Below are 21,840 nucleotides of genomic sequence, written 5' to 3' on the forward strand. Positions count from 1 at the left end.
ATATGAGTCAGCTGACGGCGAGTCAGTCCGGCCGCCCAGAAATAGTACCAGACCCTACCCTACCCCCCTAAAATTTTCTCAGTGGATTTGCAGCAATATAAAAAAGGTCCATTTTGACTGAAAAAAAGCGGAATTCCGCCAAAAAGTGGAAAACTCTCATCCCTGAAACACTCACACAAAGGTGAATCTTTCTTCATGAGAATGTTCAGTGGGAATATACCTTGATGGAACGCTGGCCAATCACAGGGCACCACACACACACACACTCATAACTAGGGGCAATTTATCACAGCCAATCCACTCACCACCATGTTTCTGGGGAGGCAGGAAGAAACCAGAGAACCCCGAGGAAACCCACGGGAAGGACATGCAAAAGCATGAGCTCCGACCCGAACACACGGGAGTGGGGGCGTTTACATCACTGAAACATTTCTCGATTCATCCGGAGAGGACTCTTACCTCTACAAAACTATTTGTGATTAGATGTTGGTACTTCAGCTTCACTTTTGAGTCGGTGATCAACCGCCTGCAACACACACACACACACACACACACACACACACACACACACACAGTTCAGCTACTGGTAATGTGCACTAAATGAAGACAATTAAGGTGCTGAAGCAGAACTTACATTACAGTGTTGTCATCAACCAAAATATCACAGTTGTGAGCAGGACATGAGATAGTCTGGAGGGGGAACAACACACACACACACCTGTAACATGACAATATCAGTGTAGAATGAACTGTCAGACTGGGCATGTGTACGATGTATATCTGGGGCTGCAGGACTAGTAATCATCATCATCATCATCATCATCATCATCATCAACGCTCTGCTGGATTTTTAAACACTTGTGTGTCATCTTCAACTTACAGTCCATTAAAGTGCCATTCCACCATTGGATGTATTCTTTGGCATAAAATACAATATATTTTATGACAACATGACCAGACAGAGAAATCTTTTATCTTCAAAATGATATATCAAACATAATTTTTTGACAACGACAAGTATATTAATTTTGCGACCAAAGTCACCTACCCTTTTAATTTCCGCGCGGTAGTGAAACGTGATGTCATCGGCAGGTTCCCCTTCTTGTGTACCACGTGTCGGTCTATTTTTAGACCAGGAAACCCCCAAAGTGAGAGAGTCATTTCTCCTCGTATATGGGGGGCCAAAAAAATTGCGAAAATTTGAGTTAATCTTTCAGTTAGCTAGATTTATTGGTATTAGCTAGATTTATTGGTATTATTTTTATTGTGTTCTATCCACCATTGCTGATAATATGTGCCACGTCACACGTCACGTGGTACACAAGAAGGGGAACCTGCCGATGACATCACGCGCGGAAATTAAAAGGGTAGATGACTTTGGTCGCAAAATTAATATACTTGTTGTTGTCAAAAAATTATGTTTGATATATCATTTTGAAGCTAAAAGATTTCTCTGTCGAGTCATGTTGTCATAAAATATATTGTATTTTATGCCAAAGAATCCATCCAATGGTGGAATGGCACTTTAAGTTCCCTACACATTTAACTGGAAACCACTATATTATACACTACCGTTCAAAAGTTTGGGGTCACCCAGACAGTTTTGTGTTTTCCATGAAAAGTCACACTTTTATTTCCCACCATAAGTTGTAAAATGAATAGAAAATATAGTCGAGACATTTTTCTGGCCATTTTGAGCATTTAATCGACCCCACAAATGTGATGCTCCAGAAACTCAATCTGCTCAAAGGAAGGTCAGTTTTATAGCTTCTCTAAAGAGCTCAACTGTTTTCAGCTGTGCTAACATGATTGTACAAGGGTTTTCTAATCATCCATTAGCCTTCTGAGGCAATGAGCAAACACATTGTACCATTAGAACACTGGAGTGAGAGTTGCTGGAAATGGGCCTCTATACACCTATGGAGATATTGCACCAAAAACCAGACATTTGCAGCTAGAATAGTCATTTACCACATTAGCAATGTATAGAGTGGATTTCTGATTAGTTTAAAGTGATCTGCATTGAAAAGAACAGTGCTTTTCTTTCAAAAATAAGGACATTTCAAAGTGACCCCAAACTTTTGAACAGTAGTGTAGATAAGTACAACGATAAAGAGCTGCCTTTATTTAGAGAAAGAAGTGGCCTTTAACACAGCTTTATATTTCTCCGGCCTGTAAACGATAAGCAGTGTGCCGAACATCTGAAAACAGATATCAGAGCTGAACAAGTTTTCACTGGTCCCAGGAGTGCGAGTGAAACTTGCCTGACCCATCCCCTCTTCTATAATTTTGGTGGTGAGGTAATCCCCCCAGCACTGCATGCAGAACTTGTGTCCACACTCCAGACCTGTGAAATACTGAGGGAGAAAAAGCACAAGGCATCACGCTTCTGAATCACATTCTGAAAGGAGACAGTCAATTCAGTCAGGAAAACCTGCACCGAGCCAAGGGAAGATCAAAATCTCTTCGTGTGAACATTACTCTACGAGAATTATCGGTTTTTAACCGGAGAAATTTATACACTGATGCAAAAACAATGAAAAGGCAAATATATTAGTACACACACACACACACACACGAGCAGACTGAAGTTAAACTAAAATAACAGCGCATACCTGCTGCGTCTTCGTGTTCTAGCTTTAGCATCTGAGTAACAATGAGCCACGGTTTCTAAAATAAACTCTTCAGAAAAGTTGATAAATCCAAAATGCCAGAGTTTTTACATTCAACACAAAATGAGTGAAACCTTGCACTGCCGGGAACAGCGTACAGACACTGGGCCACAGGACTCAAACATGTGGAAAAGGTTATTTTATCTTTTTGGCGCAAAATGCCAAAAGTTTGATGGAAACCGAACCCTGAAGCACAGTGAAGCGTGGTGGTGGTAGCATGGCGTGAGGCGTGACCTCTGGCTTGCTGGCTCAATCTCAGTTTAATCATCTCTTTACCTGATCACTGACTGTTGGTGGACGGGCTCCTCGAGGTTGTGCTATATGGCATGTTTGAAGTTTGGGATGTTTATTTAGAAACAGATCCTGATCGGTACTTATTCAGAACTTTGTCTCAGACTTGTTTGGATGGCTCCTCAGTCTTCAGCATGCTGTTTCTTTAAGCCTAGGTCACAACCGGATGTACGATTTTTTTGGCCGTGCGATTTTTGGCGTTTCCCAAATCGCTGTGGTTTTTTTTTTTTTTTGTTCGTGGAGAAAGACGCACATTGGCCGTAAGTTTGTCTTGCAACCTGAAAAAAACGTAAGCGCCCGTAGAGTTTGTTTGACATGACAAAGAACCTCTACAGTAGTCTGGCTAACGCGACTTCAAAGCTCTGCGAGCATTTGGTCTGGCAGAGATATTAAGCCCAACCGTTTCCCAAAGTGCGTGGTTGACCCGCCTCCCTGAAATGCCTCAGTTTGCTACTGGTCGAAGCCAGAAAAGGCTGTGACGAAGCTTAAACCAATCACATCACTCTTTCCTCTGACGTATGTGATGCGACGGAAACTGCTTGAGTGACAGGAAGAAGAAGGAGGAGCTGAAGAGGACGATAATAGCGCGATCAAAGGCGAGACGACCACAACGATAGGATTCTCGCTGAGCCCCATTGATTTGGCTACCAGCGGGGCTACCTGGTAGATTAAACTCTTACCGAAGCCGGTCGGGAGCAAGGCGAAAACGGCCTTCCTTTCAATAAATACCTCCAGGGCTGCTCTTTGCTCCGTTTTCAATGAGAACTTCCCGCTGAATGCTTTCAATACAGCATCTACCGCTGTGTCAAAGGCTTGCCGCTGCTCCATGTTCGTAATGTTTCTAGTGAATGAAGCGCTTCCGGCATAGATTCTGTAAACAATCTATGGCTTCCGGTCGCAGTTCTACTACGTCAGTGCCTTGAACACGCCTCTACCCAGGGCCGTTGGAGATGCTCAAAGTTGATTGGCTCCCGATTTTTCAGGAGCTTGGAAGAGCTGGAGATAGCTTGCCTGGCCAGACTAAGCTCGCAACAGGCCCTCGTGTTGCATCACACTTAGGATGGGCGGGCCTAGGCTACCTCTACAGCTTGAAAATCAGCATGTTTTGCGCGCGCCCTCCGTGCGTTTCTTGCACGTAGACCGGCCGTAGGAGCACGTAGGGCCGGTTGTGACCGAGGCTTTAGGTATGCTCTCGCAATGGGTGCTTCTGAGCCATTTTTAAGACGCGAGTGTGACTTGCATCAAGTGCAGCACATAGGCCTTGATTCTAACCTGTGTTTCAGGGTGCAGTCGAGCCAGCTACAGCAGAAACTGAGCGTACATCAATACACGTACTGTATACAGTGCCATGCAAAAGTATTCACACCCCTTGGTGTTTGTCCTGTTTTGTCGCATTACAAACGAATTAAAATGGACTGTTGGAGGATTAGCACCATTTGATGTACACAACACATTAAAAGGTGCACAGTGGGTTTTTTTTTTTTATTGTGACACAAACAATAATTAAGATGAAAAAACAGAAATCTGGAGTGTGCATAAGTATTCACCCCCTTTTGTATGAAACCCCTAAATAAGAGCTGCTCCGACCAATTCACTTCATAAGTCACATCATTAGTTGATTAAGATCCACCTGCATGCAGTCAGTGTCACAAGATGTCTGTATAAAATCAACCCATTCTGGAAGGACCCTGACTCTGCAACACGACTAAAAAGATTCTCTGGTCAGGTGAGACTAAAACTGATCTTTTTGGCCATCATGGGAAATGCCATGTGTGGCACAAACCCAACACCCTGAGAACACCATTCCTACAGTGAAGCATGGTGGTGGCAGCATCATGCTGTGGGGATGTTTTTCATCTGCAGGGACAGGAAAGCTGGTCAGGACTGAAGGAAAGATGGATGGCACTAAATACAGGGCAGTTCTGGAGGAAAACCTGTTTGAGTTGGCCAGAGGTTTGAGACTGGGATGAAGGTTCACGTTCCAGCAGGACAATGACCCTAAACATACTGCTAAAGCTACACTGGAGTGGTTTAAAGGGAAACATTTAAATGTCTTGGAATGGCCTAGTCAAAGCCCAGACCTCAATCCAATTGAGAATCTGTGGCATAACTTGAAGATTGCTGTACACCAACACAACCCATCTCACTTGAGGAGTTGGAGCAGTTTTGCCTTGAGGAATGGGCAGAAATCCCAGTGGCTAGATGTGCTAAGCTAATAGAGACATACCCCAAGAGACTTGCAGCTGGAATTGTAGCAAAAGGTGGCTCTATAAAGCATAGACTTTTTTTTTTGGGAGGAGGCAGAATACTTATGCACAGTCCAGGTTTCTGTTTTTTCATCTTAATTATTTGTGTCACAATACAAAACAATGTGCACCTTTAAAGTGGTTGGCATGCTGTGTAAATCAAATGGTGCTAACGCCCCAAAAATCCATTTTAATTCCAGTTTGTAATGCGACAAAACAGGACAAACACCAAGGGGGTGAATACTTTTGCATGGCACTGTAAACACGGCGGTAACTGGGCTTCAGGTGTCTGCGCTGTGAATTCTGCACAGTGTGGAAATGCTCAGAAAGTGTGCGCATCAACATCATGTGCGTTCTGGAGGATGTGATTTTAGAAAGAATGTACAGGTATTTTTTTTATTCAGTCTGTACACCAAATAAAAAAGTTAAAAAAGCAAGGCCAATGTACGGAGTCGCTGCTTTAATTTCAATCCCGAGGAATCAAAGTGTAAAAGCCTCAGGTGCCCTGAAACATCACGGTGGAGCTCCGTTACTGACCGAAGTGGGATAGTTCAGGTAGCAGATCTGGCAGTGCATGTCCTGATTAGATGAACGTGTGCTCATCGGTCTCGTCCTCGCCTTCTTACTGGGGTTAATGACGTGGCACTCTGAGAACAGTTTATCCAGATTCCCGTCAAAGTACCTGAGGAGAAAAACAGACGACAGTCAGAGATAAAACGCAACCTTTTCACTGAGGCGCCTTCAATCAACATGAAGAAATGTCTCATCAGGTCCCATCTCCGACCTGATCACCTGCGTAAAGCTCACGTGCTGATGGTGGTGTTCCAGTGGCATGGTTAGTCCTGGGGCAGGATCTGACTGGGGCTGCAGTTAATCATTACCTCCAGCACAGAGGTTCCGGTTCCGCTGCAGCAGGAGAATACAAAACCTCCTGACCCGATCCGGATGGAACTTGGTGGAAGGACAATAAAGAGCCGGTTCCATTTTGGAGTGGGTCCGAGTCACGGGATGGATCCGCAAATTTAGTTCTACCGTTGTGAGACGGGGCCTTGGCAGAGGTCTGTGCTCTCCGAGTCATCATTATTTTCATACCCGGTTCATCCATGCAGGCTTTGCGCTCTCACTCACTCAACGAGCGTGATTATCTGCTATCTCCCCTTATATTGCTCAGATGATTAATCAGTGGTTTGCTTTAGGCACTGTTCCCATCTCCCTCAAAATTGCTTCTGTTACACCAATACGAAAGAAACCTGGTCTAGATTCTTTTTCACCATCCAATTACAGACCCATTTCAAATCTGCCTTTCCGAGCTAAAGTAATGGAGCGAGTTGTAGCCTCTCAGCTTCATACTTTCCTCGCTCGTAATGATCTCTATGAACCCTTTCAGTCAGGCTTTCGCAATCTGCACAGCACTGAATCTGCTCTCCTAAGAGTTGTTAATGACCTCCTGCTCTCAACTGATGCTGGTCATCTCAATGTCCTTGTTCTCTTGGACCTCACAGCTGCCTTTGACACCGTACATCATGAGAGACTCATTTCCAGACTGTCTTCTTTTGGTATTACTGGCTTAGCTTTAGCCTGGTTTCAGTCATATCTTGCAAACAGGCAACAGTTTATCTCTATTGGTGTTCATAAATCATCCACTGCTACTGTTGCTCAAGGTGTGCCTCAGGGTAGAGCCCTGCACTCCCGCGGGACTCGCGGGACCCGCCGCAAAGCAGTGCGGCGCGGGACAAATTTTGAAAGCTCATTGCGGGCGCGGGCGGGACCGGAAGTGCACATATACGGGCAGGAGTGCACATATGCGGCGCGGGCGGGAGCGCTGATAAGCTGCAGTCCCACTAACTAAAAACGTGTTTGAAATAAAATTTATAAATTATTAATTTATGTCTATCATATATAATTTGTGCTGGATATTTTATTTGGCATTAATAAAAACATTTTAAGATGCCTAAACTTGCAGAGAGAGTCAGATTGCCAGATTGAGTGAGGAATGGCATCTTAAATTTGCCACTGATCACCCTTTGATCACTCTAATGACTCGCCGTTCACACCCAGCTAGCAAGAGTGAAGTGATTTACTGCTTGAGTTAGTCTACAACTCTAATCAGAGAGACAGGCTACACAGTGATGGTAGGCTTGACTCAATGCTATCCCAGAAATCCTTCCTGTAATATGCAAATTTGGCTGTCCAATCAGAGGCTGCCAAATTTGCATATTACAGGAAGGATTTCTGGGATAGCATTGAGTCAAGCCTACCGTCACTGTGTAACCTGTCTCTCTGATTAGAGCTGTTCACTCATGGTTCTCTTGCTAGCTCTGCTTTGCAATTAAAAAAAAACAAACAACACATTGGTACAAAGCAAGCCCATTCACTTTTTTATGCTGATCAGAGAATTACAATGGTTTCTCATGTGACAAAAATGTGCGATTCGCTATTAAATATTTTAATCGCTTGACAGCACTAATTATTATTATTATTAGAGACACTACATGCTGAATTCAGAAACAAGGTAAATAATAAATGTGAACGTGAGCTGTGGATATTTATGCTCAAATCCACTCAAAGTAGGGGGCGGGGCACCATCACGCTGTGTCAAGACAAGAACTTTCCTGAGAAATAACGCAAACGTCTGCATCATGCGGGATTTGCGGGTGGGAGCGGGACAAAATATGGCAGGCGCGGGCGGGAGCGGGACTGAAAATCATAATTCTTTGCGGGCGCGAGTGGGACTGCACAATGCAGGCACGGGTGGGACTGAAAAATCCGACCCGTGCAGACGTCTACCTCAGGGTTCTGTCCTTGGTCCCCTTCTTTTTATATGTTTCTCCTATAGGCCAGATTATTTGTAATCATGGCCTTAACTTTCATTGTTATGCTGATGGCATTCAAATCTACATCACTATCACCCCTTCCGTAGCCTCTGTTCAGCTGCTAAGGACTTGCATCACTGACCTTAACCAATGGCTGCATAAGAACTGCCTTAAACTTAATGCTAGCAAGACGGAGGTTCTATTAGTGGGTACCAAGAGACAGGTTCTGAACGTCTCCAGTTTTACTATTGATGTTGACGGTGTCTCTATTAGTCCTTCCCAAGTTATAAAAAACCTTGGAGTTCTCTTTGACTCCACCCTTACGTTTGAACCTCATCTTAAACTAATTACTAAGAATGCTTTCTTTCACTTCCGCAATATTGCACATCTCTACCCTTTTCTCTTGGAAACTGATGCCAAAATGTTGGTCAATGCGTTTATTTTTTCTCGTCTTGACTATTGCAGTTCTCCCTTTCATGGTCTCCCTGCCACATTGCTCAATCGCCTGCAGTCCGTCCAAAACTCAGCAGCTCGAGTCCTCACACTCCCCAAGCGCACTGCTCACATCACTCCTGTTTTACAGCAACTGCACTGGTTGCCAGTTATTTCTGGGATCAAATACAAAATGTTGCTTTTAACCTATAAAGCTCTTCATGGTTTCGCCCCTTCCTATCTCTGTGAGCTAATTCATTTGCACTGTCCCTCTCGCTCCCTCAGATCTTCTGACTGTCCCACGGTTTAAACTGGATCTATGGGTGGCAGATCATTCAGTGCTGCTGCTCCTGAACTTTGGAACTCGTTACCACAATCGCTTCGTGACTCTTCCACTCTCTCTTCCTTCAAAGCCAACCTGAAAACTTTCCTCTTTACCTCACACTACTCTTCCTAGTGTGGCTCTTTTTTTTTTTTTTGGTAACTCCTGTGTAACGCGTCCTTGGGTTTGTGAAAGGCGCTATAGAAATTGAACTTAGTATTATTATTATTTTTTTAAATCCAAAAATATTGATTTAAAAAACATTTTCCAATCAATCAGTGTTTGAATAAACTGACACTAATCCAGAGCTACAACGATCGTAGCAGCATGAGAATATCACCATGTGTTTACACTTGTGGGCGTGGACTAAGTGCTATGGTTGTCGCTGGTGGGCGTGCACAGACCTTTCACGAGAAAGCGTCACGGCTGAAACGGAGCCGACAGCAGGCGATTTACTCCACAGTACGGTTTATTTGTTGTTAAAAAGCACCTGCATGCCTTCGTGTGCTTCACAATACAGTCCAACGAGCCATAACCATCCTCATCAGTGGCGGGTTTCGTTGCCGGTCTGGTTGATTAGTTGCAGCCTGAGACGCGACGCTCATCTCAGTTCCATCTACAGATTTGCTCCTCTACAGTTTGGGTCCTTTTCCTCTTCAGCCCTTACAGTCTAACGTCCCGCCTCCACTGGACAGACAGAGCACTGAACACACACCAACGTTACAAACGTCCTCTACAAATAAAATATTTATAACACACACACACACACACACACACACACACAGTCTCCATGAGGAGACGATGCCATGCCCACCGTTCTGCTGAACATTTCTCCAGAAGGGGGAAGAGGAGAACACTTGCCTCTCCATGAGCTTCTCTTTGTCCCAGTTGAAGTGACTGAGCAGGATTCTGGTGATCGTCGCTGGGTTCTGCAACAAACAACACCGTAACAGACAAATCACTCAATAACCGAAGCTTGTCGCACATTAACATCTTATCCATGTTCCTGAGAAATAAACTCCAGGAACCTACAGAGACCACCTCGAATCAGATACAAACTTCTTTTTGAAAGCTTGTGAGAAACGTTCACAAGGCATCCGGTTGGGATTAAGATCGTTTTCTCACAAGTGCGAATCAGAGAGACACATCGGTCACATCTGTGAACGCTCCATCACATGAACATGCAGCTCTGCATCCTTAGTAAGCGCCTGGTCAGGGTCACGGAGGCGTTCATTCGGCTAGTTCTGTAATTTGTTAAATAAAACCATCATGACTGAAACCAAATCACTGTGTGTGGGATTAAAGAACGAGTATGAAAGACGATAAACGTCGTGTCTCTGGGTTTTATTGCCAGCATTTTCAGGCAGTAAAGCTCATGGTTTTCCCCAAAGCGTTTTAGCGTGTCGGGCCCAATACACTTGCTCTGCCTGCTGATACGCTTAGTTGCTTTAGTTAAAATCCGATACGCTTAGATTTATACCGATACGTTACATTTCCTACCCACAAGTAACTCGATACACAGGAGAGCAAATAACAGATCCGTTTACATACTGATTGATATTTGTGTTAAACAAGCGCTCTTTTTTTCAGTGTTTGCGTTGATTCTGTCAAAGTAATATGTCTGCGTGGTATGATGTAAACAAACTGTAATCTGTTGGCTACGTCACGATCGCGTGTTCAAACCGTCCAATAAAAATATTGAAAGAAAACGTCAAACATCCTGGAAGTTTCCGATTCATTATGAGCGATCTCATTGGCTGCCGATGTCGTCCCGCACCAGACGGGCAAAGCCGACTGATTTTAATAAGCTAGGAGACTCGCTGGACAAATTAATCCACATCAGCATGGATGACGGCGAGATGGACTATGAGAGGGCTGCCCAACATCGGGCCAAGCAAAAGCCAAGGAGAATTAATCTGCTTTAAAGGAGTAGGAAACTTAATTCATTAGTTTGGGTTTGCAGAAAGATTATGTGCTTATAAACACTCTCACCAAGTGAAGTCGTCCAAATGTGTCAAATACGGCATCATTTCAAATAACAATCATAAGCAGTTTTGGCAGCGTCAGGTCACTGGGATCCATTTAACAAAAGACGGCTCCGGATTATTCTTTTGTTAAAGGCTCACAGTGACATCACACTGCCGAATACGCTTATCGTTATTGTTCGCAATTATGCTACATTTGACACTTATAAACAAATTCCCTTCATGAAATGCGTTTAAAAGCACATAATCTTTCTGCAAACTTAAATGTATGAATTAAGTTTTCTTTTCATTTAAATATGTTTTAATCTTAATCTAGTCCATTTAATAAAGTGCCAAAATGTAAACTTTATAATATGCAGTTGCCTGACTTTTCTTTTCAGTGCATCTGAGTTCTACATATATTACGGTAACTGCATCAGAAACATTCTAAATCATTACAGTTATAGTAATACAGCAACTTATTTTAAGGTGGCAGTTCTTAGGTTCAGATCCCTTTGTGATCAACAGGAGGTCATGATCAAGTCTCTTCACTGGATTGCGTAAGATGGAGCAAACCACTGCTCATATTTTCATGCACATTTTTGTTACAGCATTACTTGATCATAGATAATTAAGTGCAAGGGATCCTCATAGATTTTCAAATCTATCGTAGACCTCAGTAATCTATAACAAAACAGTTTAACTTGCATGTTGAACTTTAAGGTGAAATTTCAAATGTGTTTACATTAATACTATTTAGGTCAGAAATCATTGAAGCACTGGTAAAATCTGTCCTATAATCCAGTGGTTCTTAACTGGAACAGTCTTGGGACCCACAATTTTCCATGGTCATTAGGTCGCGACCCAATTTTTTTTAGCGTTCAAGTCAATTTAATGTAATTCTCAAAATATAACCATAATATGTAATAATAACTATTATTATTATAATAATACCTGTGTTTGCATCTGCATGGCCATTATATGCTGTATGTCTGATCAATAAACATAGGCAAAACGACGGCTTCATGCTCTCATGTGCAAGTGTCTCACCACATACCACACAGATGGGTTTCTGTACCATTTTGTCCTCAACACAACTAAATCCATATTTCAAATATTCGGGGTCGTACCGTCGTTTCAACATGTTGTTCACCACTCAAATGACTAGCACGCACGTTATGTCGCATAAACATTCTGCGTCTATGGCAACAGATGACACGGAGCTGGAATCGTCTATCAAAAATTGTTGCAAATTGTCGCAGAAAAAAGTTGCACTTTTTTTTAGTGAATCAATGAATTAGCATTTTTTTTTTTTTACACCACAGCTCCACGACCCACCCAGGACCCCTCCGCGACCCACTTTTGGGTCGCGACCCACCAGTTAAGAAACACTGCTATAATCATCATGGATCTAAGGCCAAGTTTACATTAGACCGTATCTGTCTCGTTTTCTTCGCGGATGCACTGTCCGTTTACATTAAACCGCCTGGAAACGCCGGGAAACGGGAATCTGCCAGCGTCCACGTATTCAATCCAGATCGTGTCAGCTCCGGTGCTGTGTAAACATTGAGAATACGCGGATACGCTGTGCTGAGCTCTAGCTGGCGTCTCATTGGACAACGTCACTGTGACATCCACCTTCCTGATTCGCTGGCGTTGGTCATGTGACGCGACTGCTGAAAAACAGCGCGGACTTCCGCCTTGTATCACCTTTCATTAAAGAGTATAAAAGTATGAAAATACTGCAAATACTGATGCAAATACTGCCCAATGTGTAGTTATGATTGTCTTTAGGCTTGCCATCCTTCCACTTGCGGGTGGTAAGTGATCTGCGCTGGGCTCACACACACAGCGGCTCAGTCCCGAATCACTGCTCGTGTGCTTCACTCGCGCGCTCTGTGAGCTGCGCAGGGCCGGAGTGCGCACCCTCCAGAGGGCACTCGCTGTTCAGGGCGGAGTGATTCGGAGCGCAGGATGCCTGCGGAGCCGAGCGGATCCGTGTATTGGTGTTGCTGTGTGCACGTGAATCGTGTATTGGTGTTGCTGTGTACACACTAATCGTTTTAAAAACGTTAATCTGATGATCCGCTGATACGGTCTAATGTAAACCCCACCTAAAACCTCTCGGAGACCCTGAAAATGCACCTGAGAGCATCGATTTTCAAAACATTTTCCGGGGGGGCATGCCCCCGCACCCTCTAGTTTTGCTTCGCGACATTGGCGCTCAATTGTCTGTGTTTTATCATGCCAGAATTTAGGGCTTTAATTTTTTTCTGGGGGAAACACTGAGGCTCATTAAATTCATCTAGAACGGTGAGTAAACTCACTATAGAATACACCACCCACAACAACATGTCAACTGGAACTGAAGTTAAAGCTGCACTGCCTTTCAGATTTTAAGTGTAGGTCCTAAAAAGAATTTTCCCGACACCCAATTATTTTTGTTTAGTGACTGAAAGCTACTGAATTCGAATCACAGACTTCCAGTTTTATTAGTTTTTTTTTTTAAATAGAACACTTAATGAGTTTATCTCCACATGGCCCTAAATTCTCCGCTATTTTTTCCTGCTTCACCATGACCCGATACAAGATACTACGCCGTGCATCACATCCCGTGGTGGGCTTTCCCCGTTCACGCAAGGCATTGCGGGATACAAATCTGAAACAGGAGAGAAAAATGGAGGACGTGAGTGTGCGAATGAAACGTGAAAGAGCGACTACAGTAACGGAAAGAAAGTGAGAAGAAAAGACGTTATGTTCTATACGAAGGAAAGGAAACGCAGGACCAAACTAATAAATATGGGCGCTCAGCGAGCACCTCGGTGTGATCAGCTGTTCGTTTAGTGACAGAATGATGGAACTGTCAGTGCACGCTCAAAGGGAAACCTGTAGATGGCAGTAATGCAACACTGTGGATGCCAGCTGCTGTAAAACCCAGAAGAAGAAGAAGGTAAACCTGCGCATGCGCACACGGACTTCCTCTGTCTGCCTGACTGCGCCAAGCGAGCGATTTCATGCACATTATTTGCTTTAATCCCCTCAAATTAAATAACTTCCCAGCCACAGAATGACCTGATATTTTGAGATAAACACATAGCTGCCAACATTCCGAAATTGTAAATAGTAATACAAGGTTGGGTACTGAGTCTTGGGGGGGTGTTTGCCAAAGCTTTCTAGCAAAACTACCCTGAAAAATCACACCAAAACAAAACTGTTTGACAAAATTTATTCTACAAACTAAACTATCATCTTACATTAATTTGCAAAGCTCTTTTCAACAATGGAAACAAATTTACCTGGAACTAGAATACATACATCATCAAAGCAATCTGGCACAGATCAAACACAAAAGGAACCTCTTGTAATCAACACCAAACATAAAAACGTCTCAAAACATGCTCGGCACAAAGTGAAACAGCTCAAAAAAGTGTCAATTTCAACTTGCTTCTTCACATGACTACAAATCAAACAGAACAGAATCAACAACACACCCCGGGCATCAAATCGTGCCCGCCAATCACAACGCAAGGTTTTTGTTTGGACTCTTTGGGCGGGCTTTTGCAGGAATGACGACAAGGCTGCGCGACGCTGGAGAAAGCGCTAGTGAACAGCGCGCGTTTGACTCCGCTTTGGAATCAGTTTTAGAAGAATTAGGAGTTTTTGTTGAAACATGAGCAGGAAGAGGCTCTCCGCTCATTCCATGATCGCCGAATCTTCACCAGAACACTCGACGCTCCAATCAGTGGTTGCGTTAGACTTTTTCATTGTCTGTCATTTTGACGGACAGGGTGGTAAAAATTCCATCACTGTCCATTATTATCTGTCATTTTATTTTAACTTTTAAATGACAATGTATATAGGCTATAAATGCTGTATATTTAATAACTTGTGTTTTCATGGACTCATTTTCATTTAAAAACTAATTCACAGAACAAGCTTGTATTATTTAATCATTTATTTATGTATTTATGATGCAAAAAGATGAACAGAGATTCTGACGTTCGGTCACTTGTGAACCCATTTTCCCTCCGCTAAAACATTGCGGCTGTTGAGCCTTAACGGGCATATGAACAATGTTATTTTACAACGCAGCAAGACAACTGCAGTTAAAATATGAACTACAACGATTTAAGTGACAATCTAATCTGACCGTCGTTGTACACTACTTTTCGTGATGCATTGTGGGATACTTTGAGTGCACTGTATAGGGTGTAAATAATCCTCGCTAAGGTTTCGGGCAGCACTACAAAATGGCGTCCTCGCTATATAGTGAGTAGGAAGCGATCTCGGACACAGGGCGCGTGAACAGTCTTATGAATGTGTAAGTGTGCGCTCAGCGCTCCGACTCCGGTGGGACGGAGGAAGGCGACAAGTTTCATCTAATTTAGGGAATTTAAAAACTAGAATATTATTTGGCCGTGGGCACAGAGGAAAGTGTAAAGTTTGTCAATATGTTTATCGTGCTTGTCTGATAAAAACTCAGATATTTCTCTCAATCCATGACCGACTCATTCTAAACCTGTCGAGCTTCACCAGAGAAGCTCTCGACCCCAAAGTACAACCAAATCTACTTTCACAGAATGCCATGAAATAATAGATACGTGCCATAAAATAAAGCTCTATTACAAGTATTAGATCTATATTAATTCAACGTGTTCTGAAGTTACTTGACTGGGAATCTCGACCCACAGAACGCTGCTCGTTTCCTCGCACCCGATAACCCGGAATCAACGACTGTACGCCACTCCCAGCCGGCAACGGCTGCTCCCCGTGGTTCTGCCTCCGCGGGTAATTTACAGAATAAAATTGTACACAAAAGTGCTTTAACGGTGTTTTTTTGACTGAAGCTGCGCATCGTCTTTTGTCTATAAGTAACACATAACTCATGGCAGTGCGGGGTAAATGTGGTTGATGCCCAATGAAAAAAACTGAACGATCCTTGTGAGATCATGTGCGATACATAATCATCATGGCTTTAGAGCGGCATGGGCTAATAGTGCAAGAGAGGGAACTGGTGCGGGGGACAAAATGCACTCCACGCCCCTGTCGGAACCCTTACGAGTGAAATCCCGCCACACTTCGGACTGGTTAACTTCAGGAACATTAACCTTGTTTAAGGTTGTCACTAGCTGACGGTGGGTGTCTGGCACCACCAGAGTGAGTGTAATGTTCACTAGTGAGGGCGCACGAGGTGCCATGGTGCTGACGGTGACTCGCGGCATTTCAGATTAGATTAGATAGAACTTTATTGATCCCTTTGAGAGGGAGGGTTCCCTCAGGGAAATTAAAATTCAGTAGCATCATTACAGGATAAACAGAGAATAGAAAATCGAGAAAACTTCTAGATAAATTAAATATTTACATATACAAATATAAAAAAAAAAAAGGCCAGCAGGAAAGATATTGCACTTTATATTGCACATTGTCCGGTATTGCTTATTGTCAGGCTAGGCTACTGCTCCTTCCCATCCTCTGTCCTCCTGTCCCCCCCCCCCAGAGAGGAGTTGTACAGTCTGATGGCGTGAGGGACGAAGGAGTTTTTGAGTCTGTTCGTCCTGCACTTGGGAAGGAGCATTCTGTCACTGAACAGGCTCCTCTGGTTGCTGATGACGGTGTGCAGAGGGTGACTGGCATCGTCCATGATGTTCAGTAGTTTGTCCATAGACCTCTTCTCTGCCACCGTCACCAGAGAGTCCAGCTTCATGCCGACCACAGAGCCGGCCCGCCTGATCAGTTTGTCCAGCCTGGATGTGTCCTTCTTGGATGTGCTGCCCCCCCCAGCACACCACGGTGTAAAACAGGACACTGGCGACCACAGACTGATAGAACATCCACAGGAGTTTCCTGCAGATGTTAAAGGACCGCAGCCTCCTCAGGAAGTGCAGCCTGCTCTGTCCCTTCCTGTACAGGTGGCTGGTGTTGCAAGTCCAGTCCAGCTTGCTGTCCAGCCACAGCCCGAGGTACTTGTAGGAATCCACAGCCTCCACCTCGACTCCCTCGATCAGAACTGGTCGTGACCTTGGTCTGGACCTCCCAAAGTCAATGACCAGCTCCTTGGTCTTCGAGGTGTTGAGCTGCAGATGGTTCCTGTTGCACCAAACGGCAAAGTCCCTCACCAGACTCCTATACTCCTCCTGTCTGGCGTTCAGAGAACCACACGTAAATATTTCCTCAACAGCATTTCAGCGGCACCAAAATCTACAGTGCAATGAGGTCCGGAGATACCGATCACACAGGAACCGGCGCAATATCGGCACTGGGTTCTGGTACCAAACCCGAGTGAAGAGAGGATTGTTAAAAGACGCCGAGTCTCAAACACTTTCCCAGGCGTTAAGGTTGGTGTTACACCAAATGATGATATAATTCCCAACGTCAGAATAAAGTCATGAGTAATCGCTTGGTGTAAAGCCGATGTACCTCTGTGACTAACGACACACTGTCCTCCAACGTGAGAGGGTCAGACTTTTAAAAGACCGTTCAAGGACTTTGCAAAGACGGGTCACTAGATGAGCCAAGACTCTTCTTCTTTCAGCAGCTCCTGTATGTTCGGGGTCCCTACAGCGGATCGGTTCCGCATATTTGATTTGGCGTAGGTTTTACACCGGATGCCCTTCCTAACGTGACCCTCCCCAATCTATCTGGGCTTGGGACCGGCACTATTTATGCACCGTCTTGTTCAACCCCAGCGGCTGGGGATTGTAGCGAATCTGCATGTCTTTGGACTGTGGAGGAAACCCACACAGACACACATGGGGAGAACATGCAAACTCCGCACAGAAAGGGGTTCGAACCCAGAACCTTCTTGCTGTGAGGCGACAGTGCTAACCACCACCAGAGATTAATATTAAAACAGGTTGATTTTACTGAAAAGTCAGGAATAAACCGGTTTGAGCCGAGACAGCTTTCCTGATCGCTGTTCACTGAGCGATGGTGGTAACAGGAGTGCTCAACAACTCGAGCAAAACTCCGACGATTTTATTCCGACACTGTGTTTGGTGTTCGGCAGAACTTCACGGCTGGGAAGTGAAACTCCACCTGCGACAGCGCGAGTGATAACGGGACCGAGCTTCTTCTGGGCGGTTAAAAGGCACCAGGTGGGTCATTAGTGAAACACTGTAACTGGGGGAAGACTGCTGTGGTTTTATTGAGAGGATGAAATAATCACTTCAGGAAGTTTAGATACCGGAAAACATGAGCTTCAGGGTCGGCGTCAGGCTGCAGCACCCCACCCTGGGGTTGATCATTTTCCTGTAACAGCACAGCCCTGTGATGGTGACCGTTCCCGTCATTAAATAACGTGGTGTTTTATCAGTCCACAGTCCGGACAGGCAGAACGACAGACGGCACGGTGCAAAACATCAAGCAGAAAGCACAGAACAGACTGAAAGTAGAACTGAATAAAGATAAATAAAAAGTGAATGAATCGGGGCTCTCCTCAGTCAGGACACGTTACACGCAGAACCCAATATAAACCAAACAAAATGAAAAGGACTCCTTAACGCCGGTGACTGAGCACTAGGGCTGGGAATCAATCCAGATTTCCTGGATCGATTCGATTCCGATTCATAAGGTCACGATCCGATTCGATATCTATCTACTTAGATATTGCTGGATTGTCACGTTAAAGTAAAAACTGTCCCTACTGACAGGAACAGCCCCATATATTTTACCTCTATGTGGCACAGTCTGCACACTGCTTTTGTTCTGTCGACTTCGTCTCTGTCCTCGTAACATTTGAATCCAAAGTAATGCCATACATCAGCTTTCAGGCCAGGCGGTGATTTTAGCTGTGCAGCTTCAGCCATCTCGCATTCTTAAGTTTCGGTTTCGTTTGCTGGCACCCGCTTTTTATAGCGGTCCTTGCACGGTCGAGAAAATAGTGCCGATTGAGGTATTTCACCTGATGTCACAGGGTCACGTGATGCCCCGGTGTCCGCCATTTTGAAGGTCAAGCTAGCTAATGTCAACAACAGTAGCTGGTATGTTACTGTAGCAATGTTTACGTTCAGTCATTTGGATGACTGTTAAAACCTTTCAGTCTCAAGTTTTTCCTTTACTGGATTTACTAGTTTACTGAGATAGCGCATGCTAGCTCCCAGCTTGCCCGAGCGCGCTAGCTCAGTAAACTAGTAAATCCAGTAAAGGAAAAACTTGAGACTGAAAGGTTTTAACAGTCATCCAAATGACTGAACGTAAACATTGCTACAGTAACATACTAGCTACTATGTTGTTGACATTAGCTAGTGCTAACAGCTAGCTGCTAGTACACTGCTACAACTACACCGACCCTAATAATACAGTTCTTGGTCATTGCCTGGTAACAGCAAATTTATAACGGGCCATGTCTCAACAGACTAAGAAGTTATTTCAATGACATTTAATAACATTTTGTTTATCCTGAGGACCGAAAGTAAATGAAAATGTGAACAAACCTTAGCTGTAATAAGATGGCGACCACCGGCTCCAGGGACGACCCGCTGATGTAGGCATGTTACCCAGCCTGACACAAAATATTTGTAGGCATCCAAACTCTTATACGCTTTCAGATCAATACCTGTGTATGGCGATGGGTTTTTAACGACATAGGCATACAGATCATGTGGGCCGAAGTCAGGTAAAGACGAGGGCTTCGTGTACTTCCGTACGTCAGTGAACAATCCTGGTGGAAGCAGGTAAACGTCGTTCTCTAAGCCTGCTAACCTCAATTTTTGCAAATCCCTCTCCCTCTGCTCGCCCTGTAAATGCCCTACGTCGCTGGATAGTGAAGGTGTTTTCTGCATCTCGCTCCTTTTTCTTTTATGTTTTTCGTTTGTCGCCTTCCTCGCATTCAAACCGATTCAAGCCGTGACGTCCAAAATGGCAGCATCACATGACTTGGTCACGTGAGTGAAAAACCTCAATAGCCACCTGGAAGAGATCGATCCACACATTTTTGAATCGATCTTGTATTTTTTTGAAAGTGAATCAATATCGGATTGTGGATCGATCTTTTGAACCCAGCCCTACACGCTGGGTAACACCGAGAGACCGTTCACTATCGGTCAGGAACAGAACATTTCTCTGTGTTTAATCACGGCTGGAGCGGCAGCGAACTCGGAGTCTGGGACGTTTGAGGCTCGCCAGATGAAAGCTACGTCACACAGTATAAAAGCTAAATCACACTAATGCTAAAGCTAATGTTTGTGGCAGCGGGGGTGTGGCCAAGCAGCAGTCTGTGAATGGAGGGCGGGGTCAGGGAAGGTAAGTGGCTAAGTCATTCCACCTGCTGTCAATTGATGTGCGTGTGTTCCAGGGACGGAGCCTAAAAAGAGGGAGAGAGCAGAGAAAAGGGGCTCCCTCCCTCCCGAACACAACGCGTGAGTGAGTGACTGTGTGAGTGAGTGATGAAAAGCTGAAATAAGAAAAATAAAGCGTTTGTGTGACCATCAGCTCTCGCCTGCTGTGCTTCTGTGCTCCACCCGCATCAGGAACTGCTACAGCGGTGCTGAAACCCGGGAGCACAGAAGCACGGCAGGCTGGTGGTCACACAAACACTATTTTTCTTTTTTCAGCTTGCGCTCTCTCTCGCGCGCACTTTTTTTTTCTCTCTCTCTCACTCAAAACGCACTCATGCATTGTGGTCGGGAGGGAGCGAGGCCCTTTTCTCTGCTCTCTCCCTCTTTTTATGCTCCGTCCCTGGAACAAAAACACACAGCAGGTGGAATGACTTACCCACTTACCTTCCCTGACCCCGCCCTCCATTCACAGACTGCTGCTTGGCCACGCCCCCACTGCCACAATAGGGGTGTTCACACGGCACATATATTTGCGTCGATGCTGCACCGATGTATTTTGTTGCGATATATCTTACACCGGTGTAAATTTTGTGGCGCGTTCACACGTCACAAACCTGCTTACTAGAGAGAAGCGTGTTCGCACCGGTGCAGCCCCGCTTGCGTTCACACGGCAGTGTTTGCGACCGTGCTATACGATAGTAATAATGCGGAAATGAAATATGCGCATGCGTGAAAATGTGCTTCCTTTTCCCGGTTGTCATGGCATCACCAAGCGCCGGGAAAACAACGTGGATGAAGACACCAGTGTTGCCAGATACTGCTGACGTTTTCCAGCCCAAAATATGTTCAAATCCGCCAAAATGCACTTAAAACCGCCCAATCTGGCAACACTGGAAGACACGCAGTTCTGTTGTTGTTGATATTCGCCATTTTGGAAGCGCAACATGCCAGGATGCAAATTATGCAATGCCCGTATGTAATGAACTCTCCTGATGCGTAGCGAGTCTACCCCTGTAGCGTTCAGACGGCCCATTTTATATCGGTGCTGCCCCGCAAACTAGCATTTACTCCGGAGTCAATTTCTTAAACCCCCTCCCGAGCAGGGTTAGATTTGCACCGGTTTAAGCAGCTTTCAGGGGCAACACTGGTATAACTTTGTACCGCGTGAACGCTCTAGCGGGGCAGCGCCGGGGCTACACCGGAGTAAAAGTTGCCGTGTGAACAAACTGGAACCAGTTCATGACGAAAACACAAAACTGAAGCTTTTTTTTTTAGTTTAAAAAAAAAAAAAAAAAGTATTAACACGTCAGTAAACAGGACCATGTCTCAGTGTCGGCGTGGAGTTTTATTAGGTTAGCTTAGCCTCATGAGGTAAACTACAGTGCTGTGAAAAAGTATTTGCGCCTTTCCTGGTTTGTCCCATTTTTGTATATTTGTCACACTTAAATGTTGGTCATCAGACTAATTTAAATGAGACAAAGATGCCCAAATAAACACAAAATGCAGTTTTCAAACGATTTCTTTTATTGACTGGGAAAAATTACCCAACCCTACCTGGCCCTATGTGAAAAAGTAATTACCCGTCAACCAATTAACCAAACTTAACTGATAATTAGGTTCAATTTCACGAGCCACACCCACACATGATTACTGCCAGACCTGTTCAATCTAAATATCACATCAATACACCAGGCTGGGGCTGGCAACGTGAAGCACGCTCATACTGGTGATCTTAAAAGGATGCCGTAAAGTAAAGAACAGATGCGCAACAAAATAATTGAGCTCCATCAGTCTGGAAAGGGTTACAAAGCGACTGCCAAGGCTC

General features: G+C 44.5%; 1 protein-coding gene across 1 annotated transcript in view; it reads right to left on the reverse strand.

Annotated features, from left to right (window-relative positions):
• The window catches only part of arih1l (ariadne homolog, ubiquitin-conjugating enzyme E2 binding protein, 1 like), a 49,043-nt gene that overhangs the window by 20,256 nt on the left and 6,947 nt on the right, over positions 1 to 21,840 (reverse strand). Inside the window, exons 2-6 of the mRNA XM_060941885.1 lie at positions 9,638 to 9,705; positions 5,747 to 5,891; positions 2,265 to 2,357; positions 635 to 690; positions 460 to 526 (exon numbers count right to left, since the gene is read on the reverse strand). Coding sequence (XP_060797868.1) covers positions 460 to 526; positions 635 to 690; positions 2,265 to 2,357; positions 5,747 to 5,891; positions 9,638 to 9,705 — 429 coding nt within the window. The remainder of the gene's footprint in view (positions 1 to 459; positions 527 to 634; positions 691 to 2,264; positions 2,358 to 5,746; positions 5,892 to 9,637; positions 9,706 to 21,840) is intronic.

This window comes from Neoarius graeffei, chromosome 15, assembly GCF_027579695.1.
Source record: "Neoarius graeffei isolate fNeoGra1 chromosome 15, fNeoGra1.pri, whole genome shotgun sequence".
Taxonomy (NCBI): Eukaryota; Metazoa; Chordata; class Actinopteri; order Siluriformes; family Ariidae; genus Neoarius; species Neoarius graeffei.